Here is a 15,013-nt window from a genome sequence, read left to right as displayed (position 1 = left end):
ACATGCACTTGTTCCTCATCCCTTGGTATTAGTCTAAAGTGGAAAATCATTGATCCGACTCATTAGATCTGACCCTTCTCTATTATCTGAGGAGATTAGAGTAAGGCCTTTTCATTGGATACAGTTTTGTTTGTCTATTAGGGGAGGGCCACAATAACATATCTTTTCTAAATATATGAGACATCATACAGTTTATATTATAAATGTAAAGATGATCAGGCCATGATGAAAGGTTTGCCTGTAAAAGCAGATTGGCGTCACCATCACCTACTGGAACCAGTGCTTTGACACAGAAGAGACTTCTGGGTACCATAGATGACTCACTTACACTAAGGGTTGTGGTTATTTGATATAAGAACTGAGCCTATCATCACCCTCTAGTGGCCTTGAAGGAAATAAAAAGTGAAAATATAGTGAATACAACCTACACACACATATAAATACAATGATACAACTGAACATGCAGTTTGTTATTGGTAGAAAGTATAAAAAATAATCACTAGATCACAGACATCATACAATGAGAGGGAGACAAAAACCCACCAATATAAAGAAACAATGTAAACATAAAGCTCCTTTTTCTTTGAAGACCCTATATTCTCATATTATTGTCAGTGTTTTTTTTGCAACTGACTGAATCATTTAGTCATCTAGGCTATTGCTATCACATTTTGTCCCAATATAGTTCATGGTTGTAACATACAAACTAAGCCTATGACTGACTTTTCTTACGACAGTTTTTCTATTTTCTAATTCATAACTATTCCCAACATAAGAAAGATTCAGCAATTTCCTGAAACCTATAAACTAGTGTTATAAAATCGGCTTGTTTTACTAAAGTTGTGTTTGTATTCTGGTAAACGGACACTTGTTCTGGGTTACAAAGGTAAAACCATACATGTCATGAGAAAAACTCTGAACTTTGTTATTTTAGTAATTGTTTACATGGATAAGTAGGCCATATATGTACTGCCTTCAAAAACAGCAAGCCTTAAGCGTATGTAAAACATTTCAAACAAAAGCTGTCAGGGCCGTGGACTGTTTTTATAGGAGAATTTGGAGAGATGGCGGGGGCGCTCGTGCCAGTGCGCACATGCGCATTCGGTGGGAAGCACGATTGAAAACGGGCAGCTATGCCGCGCGGTGCAGAACACGAGCTGGACGTGTCCGCTTGGAACAACGGCCGGTGTACCGGAGGACTCACCCGGGGACTGCAGGACCGGGAGGCTGCTGACAGGCGTTAACAGCGAGTCTTACCCCGGAGACAACCTCCTACTGAAACCTCGGCGAAAGTATAGCGGCGCGAGCGGTCGACGAATCCTCTCCGCTTTCCCTCTCCTCTTCATCGCTTTCGGCACCGCACGAGAGACACGGAGACATCAGCAATGTTGCTGCTAAACGTGTAGGATTTATCCCCGTTGTCCGTTCGTTTGTACCGACTGTCAGTAAAACAGCCCAGAGACAATAAGCGACAACAGCGGGGTTCACTATGGTTTTATTGGCGGTCCGCAATAGGAGATGTCTTAATAGCTGCTGTATGGGGACGTTATGCTTGCAGTTGTTGCTGTGGATTTTATGCGCCGTGAACGGAGAGGAGCAGCCGTTCAGTGTGGAGGTAAGAACCGGACCGTTATTTATTTGACATGACAACATTCAAATAAAGGCAGGAGACATTTCCCTCCCATTAGTCTGCAATCTTTTTTGTCTCATTTCAAAAGAATAATGTATTTGAGGCACATTGTTTAGTTTGTGTTTATGTTTCAATAACAACAGGGTCTTTGTGAGATGCCCAACTGGGTTGAACACCCATCCTATCCTTTTCTCCACTTTTTCTTTGGAAACTTGATATTTCAGATGGAATGTGTGTCACAGCACATTAATCATATTAAGCATATTTCTTTCTCTGTGTAGGTTTGTTTATGTTCTCAAAGTGGGCTAACATTTCAGCTGAGAAGCAGTGTCACCAACCAGAAAAGGAGCAGCTTAATTTCACTATAATATAATTTGAACGTGAAAAAATGTCCTAAACAAGAGTTGTTTAGCTGTTTCTCCCCATAGAAACTCTACATGCCCATGTATTTCAGTACTAAGTAAACAGTGACAATGAAATCTAACAAAAGAAGTCATTGGGGCAAATATTCAGACTGGGTGCATGGCCAGATCTTTTGTGTTTTTAGGGGTCCGTGACGGAGACATGAGAACCCCCCACTTAAGAGCATTCAGATTGTATCACATGTGCCATTATAACAAAATCAGCACATGCTCTAAGAGATCTTATGGGTTCACAGGCAACAATGTGGGCAGCTACTGACTGGGAAAACAAGGTTTCTTTTAAAAAGGGAGCTTTTATTCTGGTCTGATAATCCCGACTTAATGGATTGTTAAAAGACTTCAGGCTACAAATGCTACAACAATAAACTTCAACACTCAATCAGTCTTTAAAAAGAGTTAGTGTTTATTTCTTTCTTCTCTTCTTCTATTCTGCAGAACTAACCCAAGCTTTCCTCCCTTGGGTAAAGGGAGACATTTGGGGTTTATTAAGGACACATGTCTATTTACATCCTCTTTTATTTCCCGAGCAATCACCTCTGTTTAACATAAGGCTGTTATAAAGGGTTACACAGCAACCCCTCACTGTCTTTCACACTTTGCTACACACACACACGCGCACACACACACACAAATGCAGAGACAACATACAGGAACATCCTGGCATGTCGACTGACGGCCATTCAAGTCCTTACATCCACATATCCACATGATTTGCAAGCTTGGCATGCCACGCTGTTCCCCTTGGAAAGGCCGGGGCGCAGATTTGGTCCAGATGCTACAGGTTATTCAGTTAAAATTTGTCCAAGCTGACATGACGGAAAGATGTAGAAAGTCAGAGAGATGTGAAAAGGTTTGTTCTTTGTACTCGGCTGATATTTCTTTGCCCATTTTCAGCTGACCATTTTACTGTAAAGTAACAGAAATATCTTTCAAAAACCTGTGCGTTTAAATAAGACCTGGCCTCGTTCGCCATTTGCAAGGCACAATAAACAATGTAAATAGGAGAGACTATTGATTATAGCTTGTGTTACAGTTGTCATCTTTTAGATTTCATTTCAAGTTTCTAACATGGCTTCACATTCCCTTCTCCCACATCTTCCGCCTTCACTTGCATGCTATTATTCTCCCCCAGCTTGTCTTTTCCAAGCTTTTCTTTGTCAGACTTGCACGTTAATGTACTGCAGTCAAGGCACGCCAACCTTTCCTATTTTAAATTGTCTACTTGTACTTTAGAAGTCTTAAAGTTGCTGTAAATCCGTCCGTGTGGCAGCCAAGTGACTCGTAGGAAAAAATATAAGCTGTAAGTCATTTGACTTTTAAATGTGTGAGATGCTTTGGTTAAAAACATTCACTTTGCTCTAAAAATAAATTTTTCATTGGTGAAACAACAATCCATTTCTAAATGTATAAGAGTAGAAGCATCACAAGATGTTCAGCGTGTACAGATGTGGCTGTGCTCAAACTTGTCATCATACAATGCTGCCAAATGGATGTACTGTTGAATACGTGTGCTTAGAGTACGTTCATGTCTATGCTCGCTGTCCTTTTTGGCTTCCCGTCTTGCTAGTGTGAGTTGCAAGATTCCAAAGCTTCCACAACATGTCATTCTTTTGTTAGTTTTAAGTGGGCCTCATGCTGTAATGCGAGCCATTTATGGCCCCTAATTTAACCGTCATTGTCTTAGGTATCCACAAGGTGAAAGAACTCTTAAGGCTGCTGGAGAGCATATGACAAACACTTATTATCCACTTACTATCCACATCTGTTGAGATGCCCTTGAGCAAACTATAAAGGGTTGTGCATCAAGTTGCCAAACGTATGGACTGAGTTTGTACTGTGGGTATCCAGCTGGATGTCACACTCAGTGGGCTAAGAGAAAGAAATGTGGCGCAAAAATCCAATGTTATTTGACCCTATGAGGCAGCTGAGGTATAGCCTAAAACGTGTCTTACTGTAAGTGCTTTGTAAACTGTGCTGTCATGTCCTGCAGTATTATTCTGTGTTAGACAGAGTTATACAGCCAGTAGCTGGGTGACTGATGTCCCTCTGTGTGTCTGTGAAGCTCTGGTTTGGTAAGATTGTGGACTGTGTTGAACTGGTTTCCCTGGAGCCATTTACTGGACTCGTTAAGACTCCGTGTGTTTGTGTGTCTGTACCACAGGTTATAGAGGGCAATAATAAAGAGAGAGGTGAGTATTGCCTCTAAATAACAGGTGTGGTTTGAGGTGGGAGGTCATCTAAACTGCCCTGTAATTGCCGGTCAGACGGTGGCCTCTACCCTTTGTGACGGCAGCTTTAGTGCTGACTTCCTGGATTTGACTCCATGGCTGAGTTTTCTGTGTTGCCAATTTTTTCCCTTCTTACAGTTTTCTCTGCTCTGGATGACATTTTACAGAAAGCGCAGCCTGTCGCTGGGCGATAAAACGGTAATTAATACTAACTTGTAACACCTCACTTCAGTCTAACACTATAGATCTGCCAGTCTGTGCTTACTGCTGAAGTATTTCCGAAAAAGCTCCTCAGCTTTTGTTTATCCAATTGTCTTCCCTGAAGAAGTCATTTCCTCTGCAAATTAGACAATGTCATCAACAATGGCACTGCCATGAGTTCATTTCATTTATCTTTTTGCGAGTTTTGTTTTCTGTTTCAATCTTTATTGATTTTATATGAAAAAATTGACGGCTTTGTGTGACAGCCAGTGAAGTAATTTTTAATGCCTTCTCCAAGCGCAAGCAGTCGAGCTATCTTGAGTTATTTGTATCATTAGTTTTTATATAACAGAGTAATTAAAAGAGCGATAATGGATTTCTAATCTCTTTTTTCCCTGCCTGTGTTTGACACTGGCTGACAGGATGAAATTTCACTTAATATTGTGTAAGAGTTTTCTCCGCTCAGTGCCACGAACACACAGCCATCCTGAACTGTTCTTCAGCTATGCACCCATTTTGTCTAAAGTAGTGGCTTTAACCTGGCTTTTCAGTTCAAGATACAATACTTCATATTTAGATTTAAATGCCAAGTTGACTGCTGAAACTCCTTCCCCTGTGCTGCTTTTTCATTGGATTGACGCTATCCTAAAATGTTTGGGTTGAGCTTTAAATGCAGGCAGCATGTGACCGATAGGTACATTTTAAGAATTTGCAAACATTACAGTTAAACAGGATTATATTCATCTTAAGTGCTTATCTTTCCATCTGTGTCTGAAAAATTATCTGGTTACATAAAATCCTCATTGTATCACTTGCAGCTGTTTCTCTGCTATAGAGTCTACCTTCTCCTCATTCTGTTGGGATTTGTGGTATTTTGACTCATGGGTGATTTTTCTCACCACAGTTGCTTTCTCTAGGAACACAACAATAACAAGAACAACAACAACAACATGGAAGCGCCAAAGCCTCATGAGCATCGCACTGCCTTGGTTACACTCAGTACTTCACAGAGAGGCGTCAGGTGCAGCACTTCACTCTGAGTCACATAAGTGTTTGAATCATGCCACTGTGCTCACCAGAGACAAAGCAAAGTTGCATAGTCAGAGATAGTCTGCTGTACAACAAAGAGAGCGCAAAGTTGCTCTGGTGTACTCCCATCTGTTAACACATCCTCTGTCAGATGGATGAATGAATTAATAAAAGCTGTTTTGGCTAGACTCCGCTGACTGTCGGTTGTAATTATTAAGGATTTTATCTGTTCCGACTGTCAAGTCTGTCAGGCAGTCAGTCTATCTCAGCAATCTACGGTCAGATTTCTATGAAATCTGGTGGACGGCCCTTTCATCAAAAAACAATTGATGTGGTTTTGGTTGTGATCCAGGTATGGAAATTCAGTTATTGCCTTTTAGCCAGAACTATGAAACAGATACAAAATCTTTTAGAGACTTAAGATCCCCCCCAAAAAATCAAAGATGCCAAAATCTATGCATCATTAAATATAGGCTATAGGAATATGTGTGCAATGTTGAGCACATTGGTACTGCCTTCAAAATGAATTGTTGACTGATTTCCAAAATTTTTTTAAAAATTTATTTTGGTACTAAATAGGGATAATCCTTAATTAATGTATATCTACTTAAGGTGGAATCATGATGTGATATGATTATATCGGGTTTCCAAATTACGGATTTGATTAAGGAAATAGTTTGGGAAATTTTTTGCCGAGAGATAGGTGAGAAGATCAATACCACGACCATGTCTGTACAGTAAGTAGGGCCGAACGATTAATCGTTTTAAAATTGAAATTGCAATTTTGAAAGAATGCAGCTAATCATGAAGAAGGCGATTAAAATATAGGTTAATTATACAGCGCATCTGATCCGTTTTAAACAGTCATGCAGTTACTGATTCATTCCATTTGTCATCCTTGTGTGACAGACTTGCTAACCAATCACAAGCGCCATGCGCTTCCTGTTACAGTCCTACCTCTGTGAGCCGGTTTCGTTGATTAATTGGAACACACAATTTGTTTGGTTTAAGGTGGCCAATTGCAAGTTTTTGTTCTCTTTGACTCCTCTGAAGAGTGGTAACATGGGGGCCTCAAAATAACTCTCAAATAACCTGAAAACAAAGATTGTTCAACATTATGGTTTAGGGGAAGGCTACAAAAAGCTATCGCAGAGATTTAAGCTGTCAGTGTCCACTGTGAGGAACATAGTGAGGAAATGGAAGACCACAGGCACAGTTCTTGTTAAGGCCAGAAGTGGCAGTCCAAGTAAAATATAGGAGAGGCAAAGGCGAAGGATGGTGAGAACGGTCAAAAACAGCCCACAGACCACCTCCAAAGACCTACAACATCATCTTGCTGCAGATGGTGTCACTGTGCATCGTTCAATAATTCATCATGATTATTAATATCATGATGTTGAGTTTATATCGCCCTGACCACCTGCAAGATGAAGCGTCACATGCCACTGTAACTACTGTGGCTGTTTTCAGCACTATGTTAATGCTGAGCACTGTCCTGTCCAATGCATGCTACTTAGAGCTGTTGTCACTATGTGGGGAATGGTAGAGCTCCGTTCCTGTCACAGCTCATGTTACCAGTTGGCATGCTCAACTTCTGAGTGGCATCTGAATAATGGAAAGCAACTGGTGTGAATGTGTGTGTCTTATGCGTAAACATTTGTGGCTTCTCTCACTTCTGTGTGTGTGTGTGTGTGTGTGTGTGTGTGTGTGTGTGTGTGTGTGTGTGTGTGTGTGTCATTGCCCTTGCTGCTCTCGGCTCTGCCGCTGGTAACCACGGTCCTGTAGATGACCAGACCAAAGACAGGATAGAGAGATTTCTTTTGCTGGAGTGAACAGAGGCTTAAATGCAACTGAATACAATCCAGAAACTGTTAAAACAATCTGAAAGATCGTATTTGCTATTTTTGGTGATAGGTGTTCACTGGCATGATGTACAGCATTTCCCAGAAATCACTTGGCAGTCAGGCAGCGTACTGACTGCTTTTACTTGAAACTTCTCTTAATGAAGTTCAAATGTACCCTACCCTTACTTTCCTGTGCCATGGAGGTTATCAGTACTTTATTTTAACTTTATATTAACTACTTAACTACTCTTCACAATTGTCAAAATAAAAACTACTGTTACAATTGCCTTTGTGTTACATCAATCAGTGAGAGTCTTTGGGCTTTTATCTACTTGAAAATATAGTCAGTTCTTCTTGTTTTTTTTCTCAGTTTCTTAACAAAGTAAATGTTAAATTGTTGCTGCGGTTTCTATGCAGCCTCCTACATACAGTACACTTTGTATGTATGAGCTTACCTTCTGTGTCTGAGTGCATGCAGGCATATTTATGAGTGTATTTATACTGGTGTGCCTTGCCCTCGTTTCTCAACACACACACACACACACACACACACACACACACACACACACACACACACACACACACACACACACAGCATTCTTGACGTCATTTGGCTTTGGTAAGAGAGCAGATTTCTGAGCTACTGGGGTGTCTGTGTCAGTCTGTTCACCCAATCCTAGAGAAATACACAACACCTGCGCTGACCTAAATGATTCATAATCACACACACAGACACACACACACACACACACACCTGATTTTCCTTATCAGCCACTTGTTATTGTTATGTACCATTCCACATCGTTCTCCCACACAGTCTTTCTCTCGCTTGAGATGTATCTTTGGCCACAGCTTACTGAGCTGTTAAATCTTTAATGTGACTGACAACGGCAACATTAGATGATGCCAATGGGGCATCGCATGTAAAGCTGTCAATTAGGCTGTTGACAGAAACACTCTTGGACGCGTGTGTGTGTGCGCATTGGGGCTTGTGTGTGTGTGTGTGTGTATTTTTCCACTGCACATTTTTGAGAGTCACAGCAACTGTTACAATCTGTTTTTGTGTGCGTGTGATATAATCGTATAGCAGCAGGTTTGAATATGTGCATACTGTTCGAACATAAGTGGAAAACTATCATTCAGTCGTATGGAGGTTAAGTCTTGTCAGATTGAGATCTTTCTGCAGCGTGAGTTCAAGACATCAGCTGATGTCTGATGTCACAACCCAGACATGTCATTTTCCAACATCTATTTCTTAAGTCATCAACCCCCAAAAGATGATCCGCTAGAAAAGGCATTGTTCTGATCAGTATGTATGATCAGACTGTGACATTTCTGGGTGACATTTTTGTGACATTTTGTCCTAATGGGGCCACTGAGATGGTGAACATGGTGTGCATTAAGGAGGCTAGCTATTGAGTGTGTATGTGTAGGCGCTAGCGGCTAAATATGTAGCAGTGTTCAACCTCTGCAATAATCGCATTGCATTGGGGTCATGAGGTGCAGTTGATAGTCTTGGTATCATTAAGTCATGTTGAGTCTTATACAAATTTCACTTTTACGGTGTGAATTAAAGTAAAGCAGTTACATTATCTTTGTATGTGTGTGTGGTTTTGTGGTTACTGGTGTAGGCAGGAAGGCTGTGGTTGCCTTGACAACTCTGGCACACTCGCCAGGGGTTCCACATGTAACTGATAAATAATTCAGGGTGGTCAGAGATGGCGGGCTTTCCCAGGAGGCCCGGGATCATGTTCCCACGAGTCACCTGTGGCAAGAGCTCCGGTTACTTCTTGCTGCTCTGTCCCAATTCTGCTACAGGACAGACAGATCCACTTTTTACCCCCTCCGGCTGCCATCACCCACATGTTGTCATACAGTCGGAATCAGTGCCAAGTTGCGCAACATACTCCCTAGATTTTGTAATGTTATATCTCTGCTTTGCAGAATAAGTAGAAATGCAACAAGAGGCATTTTGATTTTGAGAAAAGGTAAAGTTACCCACTGTAATCCCTGAAAATGCGATGTGCTTATCACATATAGAAATACACCGATCAATTATACCACAGGTGCTCTAGTTACCATGGCACCTGTCAGTGGGTAGGATATATTAGGCAGCAAGTGAACAAGGATTTGAGTGACTTTGACGAGGGCCAAATTGTGATAGCTAGACGACTGGGTCAGAACATCTCCAATACTGCAGCTCTTGTGGGGTGTTCTTGATCTGTGCTCAATCAAAAGTGGTCCAAGGAAGGAAAAGTGGGCGGCCAAGGCTTATTGATGCACGTGGGGAGCAAAGGCTGTCAGGGTGCCCATGCTGACCCTTGTGACTGAAGAGCCTACAATGGGCAAGCAAGAAGACGGTGGCCTGGTCTGATGAATCATGTTTTCTTTGACATCACGTCGATGGCTGGGTTTGTCACTTACCTGGGGAACATATGGCACCAGGGTGCACTATGGGAAGAAGGCAAGCCAGTGGAGGCAGTGTGATGCTTCGGGACATGTCTTGCTGGAAAGCCTTGGGTCCTGCCATTTATGTAGATGTTACTTGAGCTACCTACCTAATCACTGTTCCAGACCACATACATCTTTCATGGAAAGCAGGATAATGAGCCCTGCCCCAAATTAAAAATGGTTCAGATAGGGTTTGAGGAACAAAACAATGAGTTCAAGGTGTTGACTTGGCCTCCAGATTCCCCAGATCTCAATCTAATTGAGCATCTGGGGGATGTGCTGGACAAACAAGTCCGATCCATGGGGCCCCCACCTCACAACTTATAGGACTTAAATGTTCTGCTAACGTCTTGATGCCAGATACCACAGCACACCTTCACTGGTCTAGTGGAGTCCATGCCTCTACGTGTCAGGGCTGTTTGGTGGTAAAATGGGTAAAACTACACGATATTAGACAGGTGGTCATAATGTTATGACTGACTGCTGTATGTTTTTTCCTAATAATCCCCTCAGTCTGTGGGGACCTGGCTTGGGAACCGGAGCGTCGCCGTTTCAAGTCCAGCATGGACCACAACAAGGCCCCGAACCCCTAACTGCTCCCTGGGCGCCACACAATGGCTGCCCACTGCTCCTAATTAGGATGGATTAAATGCATGCATTGTGCTGTGTAAAAATGATGTGGTCAATAAGGCTGATAATCATTATCATAAGTATCAGGGCTGGAATGATTCCAAAATGTTTCAACTTCAACTGCTTCTTAAATTGGTAATTATTGGTAGAGCTGATATTTGTGATAGAAAAAGTACTTCAAGGTCTTTTCCTGTTGATTTTCTGTCCTAGCAGGGAGCTAATTGTATTCACTCAGCACCCCTGGGTGTAAATCATTCACTGATTAGATGAGTAGAATGAAAACCAGGAGGCGAGTACTGACAGGAACTCGCCCATAACAGAGGAACCTTTCAGTTTGCAGCCTACAGGCAACTTTAAGGCAGCATCTCTGTCCTGCCAATACTACCCTTCACAGGACCACCATGTCGGCTAAATTAATGTGAAACATCCTGGAGTTTAAGCTACCATTCTCCGTTTTGACAGATGGACATTCTGAATAATGATTGAATGTTTATGGAGACAAAATCCAAAATAAGTCTGATTGCACTTCTGGGTTGTCTGGTTTCTAGTGTATATGTAAAAATATATATATTTGTAATAGCACAATTCTTCTGTTTATGTACATGTTTTTACTTCACACTTGCTTTGGCAATGTAAATATTTGTTTCCCATGCCAATAAAGCCATTGAATTAAAATTAAAAAGATGTGCGAAGTGTGAAGATATTTATACTATAATTACACAAACTAATAATAATGTCACCTTTGTGTTTGACAGATTCAGAGACAAAAGATACTAAAACTGCTAAACTCTAAGCCAGATGCACGATGGCATAACTAATGTGGCTGATGCATATGTGTATATAGAATATATTTAAACTTATAAACATGCAGGAACAGTGTGTTTACTCAAGGTGAGTAATACTGTTAAAAATACGAGGTACAGCATAGCATAGCTCGGGGTTGTGATCACACTCTACTCTCTGAGCAGTTCATTGACAAATTCTGAGATTTTATAGAGCAGCCTGAGCTTAACTTCCTGTAAAATTGTGTGTATCACAGGACCCAGTGAGAGTGATCTATGACAGCATTTCCCAAAAGTTTGTGACCAAAGAAAAGATTACTAACATATTAAAGCTGTGGTAATTTTCAGAATGTAAAAAACCTGATCTCTCACTTGATGTTAGTTTTTCATACATTCATGTTAAATTTTTATTATATAGTGCCATTTCATGTCAGATATCTCACTGAACCTTTCATACAGAGCAGGTCTAGGTACTCTGTGTAATGTTATTGTTATCAGAGACCCGACAGTTCCCACCGTGAGCAAGCACTTGGCCACAGTTGCAAGGAAAACCTGCCTTTTACCAGGCAGAAACTTTAGCAGAACGTAGACACGGGGTGGGGTCATATTGATGTCAAAATTACACCATCGCCCTCTGATTAAAGCTAAACTGCCATCTCCACAACTCGCCATTAACAGTTAATGCACACATGATGTGCTGCACAAGCCGCATGCTGTCCCCTGTAACCCGAGGGGGGCCGAGTGCCTATCAGCCACAAACGTCAACCACAGCAGCCACTGCACGCTGTTAGTGTGTTGCCATGCCGACCGGGCTTCCTGACACACGCCTCATCCATAATAGAGTGATTCCATCGCCTTCCAGATTGGCCTTTTGATGGCACCCATCAGCTAATTGGCCCGCCTTCTGCTCGTCAGGTAGTGCAGCCAAGCCGGCTGGTGGAGAGGTGGTCCGGGTTCACCTCAGTTTACTGCTTGTTTGAGTCATCTGGATAAGGACAAGGCCTCTGAGTCACTCCAGTACTCTGCCCTTTCACTGGGTGACTTCCATGCTAGTTTTCTGATGTGTGGCACCAGTATGTAGGCTGACTTTACTTGAGATGGCTTTGCTAAGTCTGGTTCTGGTTTTAGTCTCTGTTAGAGACCATTCTGAACCTGACATTTCTAATGTAGCTGGATAAGGAGAACCAGGATATTGTATTGATATAGTTGTATTAATGCACTGAAGCGTCCTTTAGGGTGGCTACGAGGCCAAGATTTTAAACCAGAAGCAGTTTTTTTTTTTTAACAAAGGTGAAAATAAAATGCACTGTGTGATTTCATCAGAAGCATGAGGGAAAATCTACTTCAAAGTGGAGTGAAATCAAGTGTGGAGAACCCAAAAATAGTCACTGATATATTTCAGACAGTTTAGCCTTTATGTGGGCATGCTGGTGGACTCCTTATCTTTCCACTTCAAAAGGGCCTTGATTTCTGGAGAAGTTTAACCTCATTATAGCACTCCACTCTTTCCAGAAGACTCACAATTTTTCTAACAACATAATTTTTAGATTACACATGAGAGACTTATGACATATTCACACTTGGTTAGTTTAATTCAGTTGCATCATGACATGGGTTAGGGAAAATGGATGAATGGATCGCACAAACACGACAAAATTATTACTGGATATCGAGCTACATTTATGGCCCCCTCACCGTGTTGCAGTATATGACATTTCATCTATATCCTTTTCTGTCTAGTGACTCTTTTTTGTTCTCTGTAACACATCAAGTCCAGTTTCGTGAGATGAAGAGAGTTAGATGAAAAGACTGATGTTACTCTAATGTCTGTCAGCTAAATATGAAGCTACAGTCCTGACACAGTTAGCTCAGCTTAGCATAGTGAGGGAAACAACCACCCAGATAACCTACCATCAAACCCACACATTTTTACACTTTGTCATAGCCAGGCTAGCTATCTCCTCCTGTTTCCAGTCTTCACGCTAAGCTAAGGTATGAGAGTGGTATTAATGTTTTTTGATTATTATTTTTTTTGATAAATTGAATACGAATATATCCAAAGATTTAGAACTATTTTAAGGCCCCTATCAGATTAATTTTTTCTTAGCTTGGATGCCGATAAAGAGATACTATTGGTTGGGCGTTCCCAGTGTGTAAGATTTACACTTTTTGATTTGAACAGTGTGTTAACTCTAAATGGGCAAGAATGAAAATGCACAAATGTATCATCTTCAGCTTTGATCTAGAGAACTGAGCTACCGATGGGAACATGCTCCTAATATCTCCTCATTAACAATTCATGAAGCGTTTCTCCCCGTTATGATCTGACACTCTGGTCAAAATAATGATTATGCCCTGATAAAGTTTTTAGTCTCTATTTGCAGTACCGTTACTGTGGGCTCTGGTAGCCCAGAGAACCCATTTAATGCAGCATTAGATGAAGAATGGCTACTGTCATTTCATTCTTCACTCTCTGTCATTATTATTACAGCAACAAGGAGTCCAAATTGCAGCTCTTTGGAACAGCACCTACCATGCTTACAAGCTGCCTCGTTATCCATTTGTGGAGAGAGGACGGAGGAATTTCTGTCTTATTGAATAAGGAGGCTGTCGAGCCGGAGCACCCTGCTCTCAGGAATCCTTACATTGGCAGAACACTGGGAGCTATATATCACGTAGAGAACGAGTGAGAAAGAGAAGATGGCAGCAGAGAGGGAGGATAAAGAAAGAAAACAGAAAGAGATCAGGACAGATAGGAAAGTGTAAGGTAGAACACAGACTAATCTCCACACACATTTAAAGATCTCTTTGTTGTAACTGATGAAGATGTGTCTGTTTTCCATCTCTTGGAGCAAAATACTTTTCTCCATTAATAATCTATTACAGGTTTGTTTACACATTTACAGATTGATACACATTTAGAGGTTCTTTTACACATTTACAAATCTGATTACCCACCTGCGGATTGAGATACGGTTACACAACTCTCCACTTGCATTTCTAAATAGTTCTGCTAAGATATTGGTTTTATTGTAGATTTTATCTGGAGCATCAGAAACTTTTCTGGGACACTTCTTAGGTTTTTCCGCCATACTCCTAGTTGCTATAGCCTACTTTGTCGCTACCTTTGCTCCCTCTTTAGCCCTGACAAACCATACAAAGCCACTAAACCAAAATCATTGCTTGTTGACATAAAACGTATCACTACTACTGGCGCGCCACTGCAGGAATGCCGCCAGAGCACAGATTTAAAAACATGAAACACGAAATACAGAGAGATTTACCTGCCGGAGCTAGCTTTATTCTGTATTGTGTGAACTTATTTGGCGAGGGCTTGAGTGTAACAGACGTTCATTTATATGTAAGTATCTCACTCTAGCATACAATGAAGAAGCCCCAGTAAATGGCATTTATGTATTACTATATGTCCTTCTCTGCATGAACAAAACACACAAGTCAATTTCATAATCAGCTGCCACATTTTTTGTTTAATTTGCAAAATGCTGCTAAAGAAGAGCCACAGTGACCAGAATGACTTAGTTGACTGTGCTTGCTGTCAGTCTACCAATCGTCAATTAAATGACTGGCTGTTCTATTCTGCTTTATTCAATTTTGTTCATCCAATATCCTGTCAATGTCTGGGTGACGTATGTAACAGCAGTCTCAGCTGTCTCTTTCTATTTCTGTCGCCTCTTTTCTAATACATCTCTGTATCTGATAATGGCTGCATTGTCTGGAAGCCCGAACCCATCACACGGCCTCACTTAATACTTATTGCCAACCCACTGTCTTGTGT

At 41.3% G+C, this 15,013-nt stretch overlaps 1 protein-coding gene across 2 annotated transcripts in view; it reads left to right on the top strand.

Annotated features, from left to right (window-relative positions):
- The first annotated feature begins 1,122 nt into the window (after positions 1 to 1,122).
- The window catches only part of LOC119907420 (matrix metalloproteinase-16-like), an 84,799-nt gene continuing 70,908 nt past the window's right edge, over positions 1,123 to 15,013 (top strand). Inside the window, exon 1 of one of the 2 annotated variants that reach the window (XM_038725188.1) lies at positions 1,123 to 1,615. In XM_038725188.1, the coding sequence (XP_038581116.1) occupies positions 1,490 to 1,615 (126 nt within the window). In that variant the 5' untranslated portion in view covers positions 1,123 to 1,489. The remainder of the gene's footprint in view (positions 1,616 to 15,013) is intronic. The other variant, XM_038725180.1, reaches the window with a different exon arrangement.

Source organism: Micropterus salmoides, unplaced genomic scaffold (assembly GCF_014851395.1).
Source record: "Micropterus salmoides isolate LMB-PRFRI ecotype aquatic unplaced genomic scaffold, ASM1485139v1 Ms_hic_scaffold_1, whole genome shotgun sequence".
Lineage (NCBI taxonomy): Eukaryota > Metazoa > Chordata > Actinopteri > Centrarchiformes > Centrarchidae > Micropterus > Micropterus salmoides.
The sequence above is the reverse complement of the archived record's forward strand: the minus strand, read 5'-3'. Positions and strand labels throughout refer to the sequence as shown.